The 17,025-nt window shown below is 35.0% G+C and overlaps 1 protein-coding gene across 1 annotated transcript in view; it reads right to left on the reverse strand.

Annotated features, from left to right (window-relative positions):
* Positions 1–17,025, reverse strand: part of AsnRS-m (asparagine--tRNA ligase, mitochondrial) — a 114,155-nt gene that overhangs the window by 69,652 nt on the left and 27,478 nt on the right. Inside the window, exon 3 of the mRNA XM_090386840.1 lies at positions 12,723–12,846. Coding sequence (XP_090242966.1) covers positions 12,723–12,846 — 124 coding nt within the window. The remainder of the gene's footprint in view (positions 1–12,722; positions 12,847–17,025) is intronic.

Raw genomic sequence — 17,025 nt, forward strand, 5'->3', positions numbered from 1 at the left:
ATATATATATATATATACTGGTGTTCAAAGAAAGTGCATCATCCCTTAAAATTGTAATTGTTGTCCGAATAACGTAAGTACATGAAATTATTTCTTACAGATTACATCAGATAAGATTGACATGCATAGGTGATGATGTAATATTGCATCAGCTGTTACTTTTAGCTATATAAGCACGTTCTGTAAGAGCTGCATCCTTGCTTGTGTCAGGATGGCGAGTTACGAGCAGTTGATGCCACGAAGAAAGAGTACTATTGTTGCTTTACGTGAGGAAGGATGTTCTTCTTGTCATATTGTTTACAGAGTGTCTTGTAATCAGTTGACAGTAAGTAGATTTCTTTCCAAACTCAAAAATACTGGTTCTGCTGATAGGAAAAAAGGAACCGGACGCAAACGAGACTCTACGCCAAAACAGAACCACGTTTTGAAGCACTTATGCCTTAAAAACCGTAAAGCTTCTTCGTCTGAGCTGAAAAGAGAATGGAAAGAACATACAGGAGTGGTAGCAAGTGCAATAACAATCAGAAGATGCCACTTCAAAAATAGACTTGTAGCCTGTCGTCCTAAGAAGAAGCCCCTCCTCACACAAAAAATGAAAAAGGCCCGATTAATTTGGTGTAAGGAGCATGTCAAATGGACCCCCGAGCAGTGGAAGTCAGTTATTTTCTCAGATGAGAAGAAATTCAACCTGCATGGCTCTGATGGGAGATAAACGATTTGCCATAGACGTGGTGAAGAATACCATCCAGACTGTGTGGTGTCTATAGTGAAATTCCTACCAGCCAAATGATATTGGGGTGCATTTCTTATCATGGGGTAGGTCACCTGCAGTTTATAAAAGGCCCAATAAATGCCAATGGATACCTGGCTATATTGGAAGGCAAATTGCTGCCAACCATTAGAGACCATTTCAACCTGCCAAGAAAATGCATCTTTCAGGACGACTCTGCTCCTTGTTATCGGGTGAAAAGTGTGAGTAGGCACTTCTGTAGTTACTTTAGCTTCATTTCTGCATTAGAGGTTCGACAGTAATGCGTTTACATTTGTTACAGGTGAAAAAATGGTTGGAAGAATGGTCCAATACTACTCTTAGCTGGCCAGGAAACAGCTCGGACCCGAATCCTATAGAGAACCGTTAGTGTGTGGAATCTGCAGTTGCCAAAAAGAAACCAAAGACCCTTTTTGTGAACTTCACATAATTCGTGTTTGGAACCATGAACTATCAGTTAATTATCTTCAGAAATTGATCTTGCTAATGCCTTGATGGTGTACTGCTGTCATCAGGGCCAGAGATGGTTCAACTAAATATTAGTTTGCACCTGGTGAACTTTTCATTTTGTTTTCCATTTAAAATGATAAACTGAAGCAAATTGAGGGCTTCTGATAACATTTCAGCCATAATTGTCATGTTTACCAAAACTGTTGTATAAAGGTTGCAAATGCTCATTTTGGAATATTTTGAGAGCACCTGTCAAATATTACTTAGCTTTGCCTTAACTATTAATAAATATCTTTTGTTTATATTTCTATTTGTGATGCTAGTCATTTATGTAACATACCATCATGAAAAAGGGTTAGAAATGTGAAATTCCTAGGTGATGCACTTTATTTGAACACCAGTGTATATCTGTGGCTTAATGCAAGAACAACTAATGTCTTAACTATAACAGAACCTTGAGTACTGTGATCCCTTGAATCAATGATATGTCAGCAACCTTGAATAGTTTCAATGCAATAATGACCAATGAAGAGTTTGGTGAAGCATCTCGAATAATTCTCAATACTAGAACAGCCAATGTCAATTTTAGCTATATTACCGCCAGAATGCACTCAATGCTAGAAAAAGTAATGTCAACTCTGGTTTTTGCTACCAGAATGCATTGCATTTGTTTCATGACTGTGGTAGGTTATAGTGAGTTAGAATTTATTTTTTAAAAGTACTCTTGGCTAGTGTTTGTTATTGTTAAGTTTACCATTGTGGAACAATAGTCGTCAAGAGTATGGCAAATGATAGAAATGTGTCAGAATGCAGAGAACAGAGAAAAAGGTAAGCACCACTTTATTTTATCTAGTTATTTATCGAATTTTTGCCATAACTTCGCTATGGTATTTTGCCATCCAAAAAGTAACAATTTTTTTCTACTTTTTTTGTAACTTTTTTTTTTACCAATGCTTTAGAAATGTACATAACATGTTAGTATAATAGTGAAGTTAGATTCATATCTGAATACTGAATTTTTATTTTTAGAAAAGAATACTGTGTTTGTCACTGCTTATAATTCTACAGAGGCTACTGCTATTGGGCCAGCTGCTTTCATGCCAGCTCCTTATTTAACTGGATGTAATGATTAATGAATAAATAATTAGCTAACTCATGTTCTATCTTTTAATGATAGTTAATGTGATCCTGATCACTAATCATGATAAATTGTTTCTTTTCTGGATTTAAGTCCTGTGCCTGAAAATGAGCAAGTGGAAACTTTATGTGAGACAGACACTGCCAGTTCTCCTGGTCACCTTTTCAGATAGTAGTAGTAGTAATAGTTCTGAATATAAACCCTCAGAAAGTTTAGTCTTCTGATTCTGAGAAAGAACCACAGAAGGTAAAGGACAATGTTAGGCACACTAAGGAAGGAGAAGGAAAGTTAAAGATGCTGAACCAAGGAAGCAAAAATTAGACTCATTTAAATGGGCTCGTAATGTTCAAAAAATAGCTAGGTTGGAAGGAAAAGAATACGTGTCTACAACAGGAAAAATGAAACCGGGTAAGGAATTTAAAACCATCATGTGCTTGCCAAAGAAAACGCTTTGAGATATTAAATGAAGATGACCGGGAAAACATATTTAAAGATTTTTATAAGCTGTCAAGTGAAGCACAAAATCAACTAATAACCAACTCAGTTGAGGAATACTCTAAAAAGATAATATGCCTAAGGGAAGGAAGTTCAGAAAACACTCCTTTTCAAGGAAGTATTTTTTTGCAGAAAGGTATAAACAGAATGAAGGTGTGTCAAACAATATTTCTAAATACACTGGTTGTGATCTTAATGAAAGTTCGAGTAATTGTTGAAAAGAAACATGTTTGTAACAGTGGTATTTGCTCCTTGTCTACCGCTACCAGAACATGGTGGGCAGACAAAGAAATCAAAAACAAATATCAGATGAAGCTAAGAAGAGAATAATAGATCACATAAAATGATTCCCAACTTGCTGCAGCCATTATTCAAGTTCTCACACAGAAAAAAAAATTTCTAAATCCAAACTTATCAATATCTAAAATGTACAGATTGTGATAAACATAACTTGAGGTATGAACATGAGGCCATTTACCATAAAATCATTGTTGAAAATTTTAACTTGTCATTTCATTGGCCCAAGAATAACACTTGTGGCAAGTGTGACAAATTTGAACTTCTACTTAAAATATCAACTCTAAAAGAAGCTCCTAAAATTTAAGAGGAAAAGAAAGTTCATTTGGATTTAGCAGAATCTAGCTATGAACAGAAGAGAATTGATACACGAAAAAGGAGAGAACATCCCAACATTTCTTTTTTTTTGTTTTGATTTACAGAAGTGTCTGCCAACACCATTGTTATAGAACAGAATAGCTTTTTATAAAAGATCATTGTGGACTCTGTCACCAACTCCAAGCAATCAGTGTTACCTGTGGGACGAAACCATTGCTGGATGAGGGGGCAAAGAAACTGCTTCATGTATTCGCCAGCATCTCCTGTCATTACTTAAAGATGTAGAGGAAGACAATATCTTCAGTGACTCTTGTAGTGGCCAGAACAGAAACATCAATTTCACACTAATGCTCCTCACAACATGTTTTCTGAACTACAAGGTTGCAAAAGTCAGCTGATGGTGATTAATCAGAAGTTCCTAGAGCTCGGTCATACTCACATGGAGGCGGACTCCATTCATACAGCCATTGAGAAAACAAAGAAGACCATAACGGCAAAAATAGAAACGCCAAGAAACTGAGCAAAACTGATCCGGCTAGTTCCCAGAAAACAACTGATAACAGTTGTAGAACTTGAGCAAAACAAATTCTTGAACTTTAACAAACTTCTTCATGCATCTTATATGCACAGAAAACAAAAACACCTTAGGAGAATCTGTTCCATGGCTTAAGATTAAATGGTTACAATATAGACACAATTCTCCCAGAAAAGTATTTTATAAGCTTTCCTTCAGAAACAAAAAGAGTTCCAGACATTAGATTTATCAAGAAAAAGTAGACATTCTGGTAATCAAAATTTGTCTCCAATTAACACCAAGCAGATCTCAATTTCAGCAGAAAAACTTAAAGCCCTGCAGTCGTTACTGCTTTATATATCCTCGGAGTAGGCCTTTTTACCAAAGTTTGCTGGGTGGTCCTCCTGGAGACAGTCTCGAATACCCTATATGAAAGCTCTTGTGATGAAACTTAAAATGTAATGCAATGTTTCACCTGTTAAAGTTAATTTTAATGTTTAGTGTAATGTAATGTGCCTTAATGCTGTGATTGTAATAAAACGATAAAGCATGATAAAACTCAAAAGAAATAGTTTACTTTTTACAAAAACAAAAAACCACTAACCCGTGCCTCTCCCTATAGAAATACTAGTAAACAAAACAGAAAAGTGATAAATTCTATAGAAAAAATACACTGTAAAAATAACCAATGTATTGTTAAATGACTGGATGTTGTTAATGCTAAAACAATGTCAATAATAATTCAGAGATTTTAAATGCTAAAACAATGTCAATAATAATTCAGAGATTTTAAATGCTATAACAACTTGAAATGTCAGAAATGGTGACAATTGTATTTAGTATTATTAGCATAGAGTGGCAAGTATAGCAAAAAAGTAGTTTTTGTTTTAAAAAGATCAGCAGTTTTGTACGGAATTTCAAATTACACATTCCCAGCAATTACAATTGTTGACATTGATTGTTCTTGCATTTAGCCACTGATATATATATATATACACAGCAGCAGGCAGTTGCGTTTCAATTAAGTTGCTGATTTTATAGCGCATCAGCATCTTAAGCCATATTGAACCAATGTATCATGTATGTACAATACAGTCCAACAACATACAAACCAGTTCGTGGACTGATTTTCATATGTAGGTTGAAAAGCTTGGACTAAATCATAGAGGTAATTCTATTCCTTCCACAAGGACTGGCTAACTATGTTTCCAACTGAAGAGGCCTTTAAGAATTCTTCTTCAATTATATCTTCCTACTCCCTCCACAGCATATTTTACACAAAACTGGCTTCTATTTTGCCTATCCTGGGATGACACAAAGTGTTCTGATGGAAATGTACAACATGAAGGCATTCAATGCAGAGAATTGGAAGCTCAAGCAGATCCTCAACTCCCCAAGTAGTCAGGACTCAGTAGCAAATACCACATTGAAAAGCCCTACTGGAAACTGAGGTCCAGGGAGGAGAGAGGGGGGAAGTCCAGGTCCATTAGGTCTGGAGACTTGTATAACATCCAGCCCTTCAAGGACCTTCAACAGAAAAGAGGGGGAGATAGTACTGCTCCTCCCAAATTTCCATTTTCAAATAAGTAACAAACCAGACAGACCAAAACAGCAGAAGGGAAAGGTCCATGCATCAGAATCTGGAATTCTCCCCAAGATTTCAGCAAACAGGAGGCTCTGCCAATAGATGATTCTCCACTAAGGAAGTCAGCCAGATGAATGTGGGTATCCTGAAATGATCTGAATACCCACATCCATCATATCATTATCTTCATTAACATAAAAACAACAGCAATTAGCCAATTGGATTTTCCCAGACAGTAGAAGCTCCCTTTCAGAAGCAGCACAGTTTTATCAACTCAGTCAATGAGAGTTCCCACAACACTGTGGTTGATATTACAGCCAATAAGAAGGCTACCCTTCAATGGAAAACTGTTCCCTTTATCTGACAAACTTGTGACCTGGTGAGGCAGTGAATATGACAGTAGGCACTTCCTGTGTGCGCGTGTGTGTGTAGTAGATAGATAAAAAGGAAATATAGCTACTGCAGACTTTTTGATGTGAAACATCCTTGGGGAATACCTACTGAGTAAATCTGATCAGTCATGGAAATGATGTCATTCACAACTTCTGGCAGAGGCGCTTCCCACGCTCACTCCACTAGTCTGTGCTGAGCACTCGCTGGTAGTGTGATTAGAGTGCGTGATGAATTTTTCGTGACTGGTACGATATCTCGGGTTCTAACATTTTAAAATTTTTGAGTAGTATGACATCACAATCATACTTCCTGCAGTAAGTATGGCTGCAACAATACAAGTATTTGTCAACAATTTTTTTCAACTCACATTTGCGTTACATTCCATTGTTAGGTGCTCCCAACAGCTGCGTCATTTCAACTACAAGATCGGGTATCTCAATCGAGGCTGTTTTCCAGAGACATTTAAATATGTTGCAATCGCAAGTATTCATCTCTTACTTTAGTTATCATAAAATGTCTTCCAGAAATTATGGAAATTTGTGAATGATCAATAAAATATTTACAATACAAAAGCATTTTTATTTCGTAATTAATATATACAAATCAAAATACCTAAAAGAAATATGAAGGATGTTTCACATAAAACTGTCTACCATGCATGCTCGGCACACATGCTACTTTTCTATTTTTCTTCTTTTTTTTTTATAACTAGGGAAATATAATGGATACGTCTTTTTCACGATAAAATTTTAATATCGAGAATAAAAAATAACCTGAAATATTTTCCATATCACAAATAACATAAAACCTATCACAAAACATTGTACAATAATATAAAATCAAATATTAGATAAAAAACAAACTATTTTAGAAAATGTACACAAAAATCACAGGTTACATGAAAAAAAAAATTATTGTTACACAAATATTCGAGAAAAATTTGTTGTCCATCTGCTTTGCTCAATAGCTGAGCAATGATTATGGAAGAAAGATCAGACGTAACAATCCAGATCAAACTGAAGCAATGGTTTTCCATTTAGATGTACGATCATCATATCTGAAATGTGTTTAATTGTCAAAGATGTTCTTTTTATTGTTACAATATTAATTATTACTCTGAAAGCTCACTCAGATTCAGCTCTGTTAATTGCAATGGTTTCAAATATATCTGGCTTTTTTAATTGAAAAAGGGAATTTCACTCGATTTTAAAGATAAACTATGTTCGACAAAATCTCTAAAATCATTAATTTTTATTTCATATTTTATTAGAAATTTTAATTTCTTATTCAGTTTTCATGCCATAGCTTTCATGCTTCTTGCCATGGAGATGAAAGTTTTTCCATATTCCACGATTCCAGTTAGCATATGTTTAAAATTTCTTTCAATTCCTCATAGTAAATGATATCATTATTTTCTTTATTTAATTTAAAATTACTCTGTTGTTTTAAAAACCAATCTTTTAAGGATAAAACAATGCAATTTAATAACTTGTCACAAGGTAATTTTTTTAAATGTGTTCTTACTTTCGATTCCTTCAAATTCTTTAGACTTCAACATGCTTTCAATTTTAGCTTCATAATTTCCTTTAAATTTTTCAAATTAGCAATAGCATTGATAGTTCAAATAATTAATTTAACTGCTTTTACTGTAGTGATGCTGCGACTTTGTAAAGCTTCTGAAAGGTAAGAGAGCTCCTGCAGGATGTTAATCATTAAGAAATTCCAGATTTAAAAGTCAGTTTAATAATCTTCTGATTCAAAATGTTTGCTCAAAGCAGGATAATTCCTCTAAACCACAATTGCCGTCTTCAAGCTACAAGTTGCCCATCGCGGCCCGAACACACAACTGACCTATATAATTTCCATATCAAGTTCTTTAGCAATTATCTCCTTAAATTGTGCTGGTTTTTTGGAGATTGGTGATATAATGTATACAGTTTTTTTGTTTTTTTTTTAATTATTGCGTTTATGCCATATTGTGGAACATTTTCTTCACAGGCCTCTATGCAATTTCAAAATCTGCCAACATTTCATCTTTGGAAAGTTTATTTAATATCTTAGTTGCCCCATTGCCCCCCCCTCCTTTTCACTTGTTTGACTGCTTTATAGCACATTAAAATGTTTACAAACAAGAGTACATACAGTAATCCCTCATTTTACAAATGGTTTATGCTTCTTGAAATCTGTCTGTCTGCATATTCAAATTCTGTAAAATGAAATCAACTTTTCTACATGTTCCCATCATAAATAAATAAATAAATACATTTATACAGAAAAAAATTACAGGTAGGGTACATCTTCAGTTTGTACATACCATTGAGCAAACAGTCTGCTACTAAATGCATTGATCTTATGTTACAGAGGCACTTCACCCTGAGTGTGCACTATGCACTTTAAAAAAGTACTACTTTAATGTAGAAATGCATTACTATTTATTTAAATGTATGCTATTCCCCATACTGCAGTTTTGACCCTTCTGCTGATGATAGTACACTACAATATACTTTTCAGTTTGATAAATCCTGTTCTGCACAAACAGCTTACAGCCTCTCAAATATCCATCACTAGTTCCTGAAATGTTGACATCCAGGTTATTTTCTAGTTGGAAGAAGAAAATTTAATTCACTTCTAAAATCAATTCCTGTCTTACTTATCACAAAAAAAAAAAAGAAAAAAAAAAAAAAAAGCCTACTGCTCCCATGCTCATCTTCAACAGCACTTGCATTTTTAGACAAGAACACATATCTTTACTAGAGATAATCCTGACTTGTAACCTTTCTTGGCAAAGCATATTGCCAAGAAAGGTTACAAGTCAGGATTATCCCTGGCATTTTTCATTCTCAGTATCACTTTTCTTCTGTACAACTCCAGCCTGTTCAAATCACAAATCTACTCTACCACAGAATACTGCATACACATCTGGGTTAGTGCCCCAAAAAACCCATTCCTAAACTGCTAGACTCTATCCAAAAGAGGGCAGTCAGATTAATTAATCATTCCTCCCTTATAAACTCACTACACTCCCTATCCCACAGGCTCTGTTTTTGCTCCATGCCTCTTTTAGGTGCATTAGCTTAAGTGCATAATGCACCTATTGTCTTCACTATATCTGTCCATCTGTCGTTCACGCACAATAACCCAACTTCTAGTGGATGGATGGATTTTCATGAAATTTTATATTTGGACCTTTTAAAAAAATTTATCAAGCCAAATCATATTTCATTAAAATTTTAATGAAATATGAAAATTTGAATATGAAAATATTCAAATTTTATTAATATTTATTTTATTAATATTCAAAAATTAATTTCATGGATTTTCATTTTATATTTTGTTATATTATTTCTTTCTGTTTTTTCCCATATATCACATATAGGCTATCTATATACCATAGGTTGTACATGATGCACTAGATATTGCTTGTTGCCACTGCTGGTTGGAGGAATAAATCGAGGGTTTAGTGTCAAACAACATTAACTACAAAAAGTCATTTAACACTTTCTTGGTTTTACCGGAAATGTACTTGCAGCCCAAGCTAACTTGTAAACTACTAGAGAGATACAATTCTATGACATGATGTGCATTTTTATTTGTATAAAGTAAAACTGAAGTTAACTTTAAAAAAATGCAATATTGCAGTTAACATTGTTTGACACTAAACCCTTGAAATGGGCAATATAGTAAATTTACAGAAAATAATGTTTTCAGCTCAAACTAACTTTTTTTAGATATTTCTACAGGCATGTTCTGCTGAATTAGCATCTTTCATTCCACCTTTCTCTTCCAGATCATTCTGAATATCTGCGGTCAACTTCTATTTACACTTCAATCCAGACTCTCCAAACTAACATTTTTTTTCCTTCAATTATTCCTTCTACTTCTGTTCTTTGGAGTGACCTCCCTTCTTATGTGCATTATGGCACAAGTAGCTTATGTGCTATCAACCCCCCCCCCCACTTCTTACATACAGGATTGTTATAAAGTCCTTTTCCATTTTAAAAATCAATAACTCAAATTATAAGTTGCACTGAAAAAAATTTTTTTTTTTTTTTTACATCGTAATCATTTATATGCAGATTTTTAAAAGTAATAATAAAAAAAAATAGCTAAGCAATTTATTCACTACAGGATCAGAGAATTCTAATGTGAAGTAATCATATGGCTTTATTCTTCATCAAGATAAAATGCCTGAGGATGCAGCCCTAACCAGAGTAACCAAGTTCATTTTAAAATTTTGCCTAAGGCACTTGCAACCTAGAATCAGTCATGCAGAATCAATTTGACCTGACAATGTTTCAGCAATCTGCACTTCATCTACTCTGTCCACACAGCTGAAACTCCTAATAGAGATGTTTATGAAAATGTTTTCTTTTAATTCTCCCCTGAAAATTCCAGAAATTATACTAATTATCACACAAATAGGAAAATTTCATGATTACATCAAACCTAATTATATGCACATGTCAATTGACATATGTCATGGTGAGTTATTTAGCATACTCTCTTTGCTTCTGCGCACTTTCCTCTGATCGCTAACACTCTCTTGCTTTGTAATATTGATGCATCATCTGGAATCAAACTATTGACATGCGTGCTTCACATTTCATGCAGCGAGTGCTCCTGTTACTGATAAGCTTGCATCTAATCAAAGCATTCATTGAAGGGTGTGGGTTTTAAATTTGCATTCACTCACCAACAGGTTTAAAGGGAATTTTAAGTTTCAAAAATTAATTAAAAATGTTTTTAATGTAAAAAATGGATCTTCTGAACACAAATGGGATTGTTTAAAAAATCCCATGGTGTTCAGAAAAGATTGATAATACAGGTGGCTTCAAAAAATGAACTATTTTTTGCTGATTATTTAAATTTTTGCATGCACAGAGGAATTTCAAATTTTTTGACTTGTTATAGGTTAATTAAATTTTATTACAAGAATGCCAATGGTGTTATTGCAACCTTTAGAGTGCATCAAAGACAGAAAAATGTTTCTAGATCTCATTTGAGAAAGAACAGTATCAAATATTGTACAGCATTTTGAAGAAGGCTACTTAATTCCTAACCCTAGAAGTGTTCACCAGTCAGCATTACAAGAAGTAATTCAAAAAGAGCTGTTTGTCTGTTTGTTTGTTTGTTATTTGGTTTTTAGGAGCATTAGCAACTAAGGCCATATTGCTCCGGGAATATACGGTGGTCATTCAATTGACCTTTCCGCATCCTCCGTATTTAGTGGTGACGGGCTCGAAACCCGGTCTAATCAAGAAGCGTGTGCTATGCACTGCTGCTCCTTCCCACCTGGCTATGGAGGTGCCCTCAAAAAGAGCTAATGAGGCACAATAAGCCTGATCAAATTCATTCAGATTATCTAGTGCTTACCATATATCTCATGTTATTGTCATTCCCTGGAGCACGATACATAAAGCCTTAAACATAAGTTGTTTCCCTATAAAATCAAACAAACATCTGCATCAAATGGAATCACAAGACAAACAAAGCCATTGTGATTTCATCTGGTGATGACTGACAAGGCTAGGTGGGACCTAGAACAGTCCTACCTAGCCTAGTAGGACCTAGAACACATCTTTCACCTTGATTGGAAATCAAAAATTTGAAGAATCACTCCACCCATTAAAGGTCACAGTATGGCATTAATTTAGAGAATTTAGAGTACTTACTGTTTCTGGTTGATTTTACTTTGAAATCATTAACGGCATTTTGAGACAAATAATTAATGGAATATATCTTAGCCTACTGTACATCATAATTATACCGGAGATTGAAGAATATGATTTACATGGAAGCATAATTTTTATGCAGGATGGTGCTACATCCCATATTGACAACAATGTCAAACAATTCCTATGAGAAACTTTCAAGGAAGAGCAAATTATCACCATTTTCCACATCCCTGGCTTGCAATACTTTTGACTGTAGAGATATCAGAAACATTGTATCAACAAACTTTCCCTTCAACTCTTTCAGATTTGAAGGAGCAAGCCATCAGAAATTCTGAAGCACACAATGCCCCTTTTTAATTTCTTAGAAAACAATGGTGGATATGTGAAGACTACTCATCCATAAAGACTGATGAAAAATTTACTTTTATGTATTTTTATAAATTAATTAATTTGCACAATCCCCTGGTAGTTAATTTTCAATTAATTGTTTTTTTTTTTTTTTTTTTTTGTTGTTTAAAAAGTTCCACATACAAATAACAATGCAAAGAAAAATTGTTTTTCAGTAAGACCTACAGATTTTGAGCAATTAATTTTTAAAAGTGGGAAAGGTCTTTATAGCTACCCTGTATTTCATGAAAATTAGTGTTCAGATTTAAGTCCATTGTCAGAAAGGCTTCTGTCTTCTTAACTTTCACTCCACACTCTACTAGAGTACTATAGGATATAATATCTTTTGTTTAGGGTCACCATTAAAAAAAAATTTTAATTAATCAATCAAAATCAGAGTTTTTTGCCTTGTGTACTGACATCTTTTGAACAGCCAGTTTTGAAAACATTTTCTTTTCTTTTTTTTTTTTTTTTTTCCCAATGAATTTTTAAAGAACCAATATGCAGTAAACCATTAAGGTTAATTATGAGGGTTTCACTAAACCCGGAGTGAGTCCCTTGGAGTGGAAAAGCACAATGCAACTGCCAATCTATAAAGGTGGTTCAAAGAGTGAAGTGAATAACTACAGAAAAGTCAGCCTGATTTCAGCAGAAGAGAAATTCGTTTCAGTAATAAATACATAGATCTAATATTTTCTTACCTCTTCACATGGTCCAATTATCTTACAAGAATCACACTGAAGTTCCATTTCTTGGCCTGCACCTTTACTTTTCATAAGTTTCCCTTGTAATTTAACTGAACATCCACATGTTGGCCTTATATGCCTTTTGAATAAATCAAAATAATAATATAAGATGAGCCCAAATAAAGTGTTTTCTATTTTTTTAAATCCTACTATTTTTCCATTTTTATAATGCATATAATTTTAAATCGACATTTTAATCTGAAGTATGCAAATAAAGTATATATGTTAGAGTGAAAGTACTTAATCCAGTGATTTTTTCATAATTGCCAGTGCGTCTATATAATCACCAATTAACTAGGTGAATGATGTGTGTTTGTTAACAGAAAAGATTGTTTCTACAGGGATGGGATACAATTAAATTGAAAGGGTACAAGAATATTTGCTGATACTATCGAGACAGTGTTAGGTGGGCTGGAAAACTGATAGCATGGGGAGGATTCACAGACTAATAGATCAATAGTAGTTGCAAGCAGAGGTGAAAGTGATTCTTGCACTGCTTCTACTGGAATGAGCAGCAGCCTGGAAAGCGAGGCACTGGGGATTCAAGGACTGCTGGGAGTCATGAAACAAGTAAATACATGTTTACCCTAACACAGACAAAGAGTCAGAATAGGTGCATGTATACTCGCATGTACACCAATGCTATAAGTATAGTAAATAAATTTGATGAATTTGAGGTGCTGGTCAAGGCATCAAAGGCAGATATTGTTGGGATATGAGAGACATGGTGTCACAGATATAAGGAATGCAGAATCGGAATTTGGGAAGTACAATGTGTACAGAAAGGATAAAAAGGGAGGAGGAGGGATCATACTGTTAGTTAAGAAACACAAAAAATATAAGGAAGTGCATCCAGATGACATGGTGGCTAGTGCAGTGTTGAGTCAGTTTGATGTGATATAAGCACCGGTAAAGCAAAATTGAGAGCAAGGGTGTGTTATAGGCTTAATGATGAGTACAACAAACAACTGTACAAAGAAACAGAGTGGGCCAGTAAATCAGAATGTCTTATAATGGGGGATTTTAACTTCCCAAATATAGACTGGAACTTGTGGGTTGGTCACACACACCAGCAACACTTTTGTGGATTTATTGGATAATTATATTCTACAGCAGCATGTTTGAAAGGTAACCAGAAGGAATAATACTCTTGATAACCAGCAGTGATTATTCGTGCATGAAGATCTGCAGATAAAGGAACTAGGTGGCAGTGATCACAGTGTACTGATGTGACATTTACTCAAAGATGTAACTACCATCAGGGGTAAAGGGTTTTTGCTTTTGTAAAGGTGACTGCAGTGGTGTCAAGACAGTTTTTAAATTCTATACAGTGGGACCAACGGATGTTACCAATGGCAAATTCTAAATGGGAAGCATTCAAGGAATTAATCTTGGAAGCTACAAGGCTTTTCATACCAACTAAGAAATACAGTTCAAGGTTTAGGCCTAAATGGATATCAGATGAACTAATGTGATTAGTGGCAGAGAATAAAAATGCATGGGATGAATATAAATTATCAGGTGACACAGAAGCCTATGGCAGATTTATTAAGCTAGTCTGTAATCAAGTCACAAAGGAGGTTAGGCAAGCAAAGGCAGATTACAAGAAATCTTTAGCAAAGAATGCAAAGAAAAACAGTAAAGACTTCTTTAGTTATGTCAACTCTAGAAGGAAAGAGATGAATCAGATTGATTCACATGATATCAATGGTTTGATTGTTGATGATTCTGCTCAGGTAGCTGACAAACTGCATGAGTGTTTTGCATCTACATTCACATGAGGAAGTTTGTAGGAAAGTGGGGGCCAGAAGCTTATCACATTATAATGGAGTTAAATGATTTTGTAATAACTAAGAGCAAAGGGGAGGTGCAATTTTTGAAAATAAACATAAGAAAGGCATCTGGGGTGGATGGGATCTATCCAGTTACATTAAAGGAGGCAGCAAAGGAAGTAAACTGGCCCTTAGCCATGATTATGAAGGCATCCATAGACTCAGGAGAGGTCCCCATGGACTGGAGATGTAAAAATGTATCCTCAATTCACTAAGGGGGATCGAAAGGTGACACGACTAATTACAAACCTGTCGGTTTAACTTCTGTTCTGGGGAAAATAATGGGATCACTGCTTAATAAAGCACTGCAGAATCATCTAGACAAGACTGCACTTATAGTTCAGACACAGACTGCAGTTATAGTTGTTAAGGGGATGTCTTGTCTGACCAATTTGATCAGATTCTACGATGCAGTCGCAAAGGAACAGGATGAAAAAAATAATTTCGATATTATATACTTGGATTTTAGGAAAGCTTTTGATACTGTTGCACATGGAAGACTACTGTACAAGCTGGAGCAGTATGGCATTAAAGACAAGTTTCTGCTATGGATAAAGGGATGGTTGAGTGGGAGAAGACAGAGTGGTAATCAATAGACAAGGTTGTTCGTACACTAATGTTATGGAGCCCCCCCAGGAGCCCATTGTTTTCTGTATTTATCAATGATATTGATGAGAGTATATCATACTTAATGTCCAAGTTTGCAGATGATACAAAGGTGGGTAGGGTTGTTAATGACAGTAAGGACAGTACATTACTGCAACAAAATCTAGAAAAGTTGAGCAGACGGTCTGAGAGGCAAACTGAAGTATAACATTGACAAATGCAAAGTACTGCATATGGGTAGCAGTAACCCCAGAGTAACATACCAACTGTGCAGTATGACACCCAGGGTAGTGAAGAATGAAAAAGACCTGTGGGTAATTGTGCAGTCAGATATGAAGTTTTCTGAGTAGTGCAGACAGGCTGCAAGAGTAGCTCATGGGGTTTGTCAATGATATACAGGAATTTTACTAGTAGGGAAAAGTAGGCGATTGTCCCTTTGTATAAGGCAGTGGTCAGGCTATGCACTGAATATTGCATACAGGTCTGGAGGCCCCATTTTAGGAGGGATGTAGAGTTTCTAGAATGAGTACAGAGAACAGCAACAAGATTGGTGGGGAAATAAAGGGGGTCCTCTTACCAAGAAAGGCTTAAGTTCTGTAAATTGCAGTGTCTGGAAACTAGGCACCTGCGAGGTGATCTGATTGAGGTGTATAAGACCTTGCATAGTTTGAGCAAGCTCAATGCTGATGGGATTCTTCCTTTTGCTCAGATTACAAACCTGAGGAGGCATAAATTCAAATTGAGGAAAGACAGTTGTAGAATAGATGTGTGGAAATTTTCCTTTAGCCAGCGGGTGGTTGATTGCTGGAACAAAGTTCCATCTAATGTTGTGGAAGTTGACAGCTGAAATAAATTCAAGGTTGAACTAGACAAACTTTTGAAGTGAATGGATGGGTGAAACGGGAAGGGTTTTTTTTTTTTTTTTTGGCAGATGCTGTATAAGCTTGCTTTCTTGAATCACAAGCCTCTGCTAATGTATATACTTCTTACATTACTGGTCATTTTATATAATCACTAAGTGACGGTGAGTATTTTATTTGTGTAGAACACGTGACTGGTACCCATTTGGCTAGTCCAGAATGTTCACACTTGCCCTCCACCAGCCTTGTTTTCTGTTACCTCATAAAGTCTCATTTGTTTTAATAAATGAATAATGACTTGGCTCCCTTAAGAATAAATGATAAATAAGAATGTTTATGTTTGTTTTGTTGGTTTAAAAAAACCATGTGATAGAGTAATCTGGAAAAGGTTAACAGATATATAAATATATGAGAAATGACTGGAGAAATAGAAGATCGAAAGAGGAACTATATTGGGGTCATGTTGAGAACAGGTGTAGGTAATACAATAAAAACAAAATATAAGAATGCCTTTTTCAAGGGCCAGCTGCCAAAATCGAAAAAGGTGTTGAAGTCATAGGATACACAGCATTTAGTAAGTCTAATTTATTTCTTATTAACTCCTGTTCCTTCCTTGTTCTCCTTAGTTACAATTTCAGTTATGATAGTCCTTTACCTATTCCTCATTATATGGTGGTGATATCTGGCAGAAACGAGAGATTACAGATTTCATTGGGAAGACTTAAGGAAGTAAAATAAATGGAGAGAATAATGCTGGTAAGAAGGGATGAAAATGAAATAATTATAAAGTGAATGATAATATATTAAAAGTGAATAAATACATACATCTTGGCAGTCTGCTACTAAGTGATGGGAGAAGTAACCAATAAATTAAAACTGCAATGGGCAAGACAATATTTGAGAAAAAAAGAAAACAGACATGTGACAGAAGTGAAAGATAAGAGGAGGAAATAAAAATTG

Source organism: Mastigoproctus giganteus, chromosome 1 (assembly GCF_048544385.1).
Source record: "Mastigoproctus giganteus isolate SK-2022 chromosome 1, ASM4854438v1, whole genome shotgun sequence".
NCBI lineage: Eukaryota > Metazoa > Arthropoda > Arachnida > Uropygi > Thelyphonidae > Mastigoproctus > Mastigoproctus giganteus.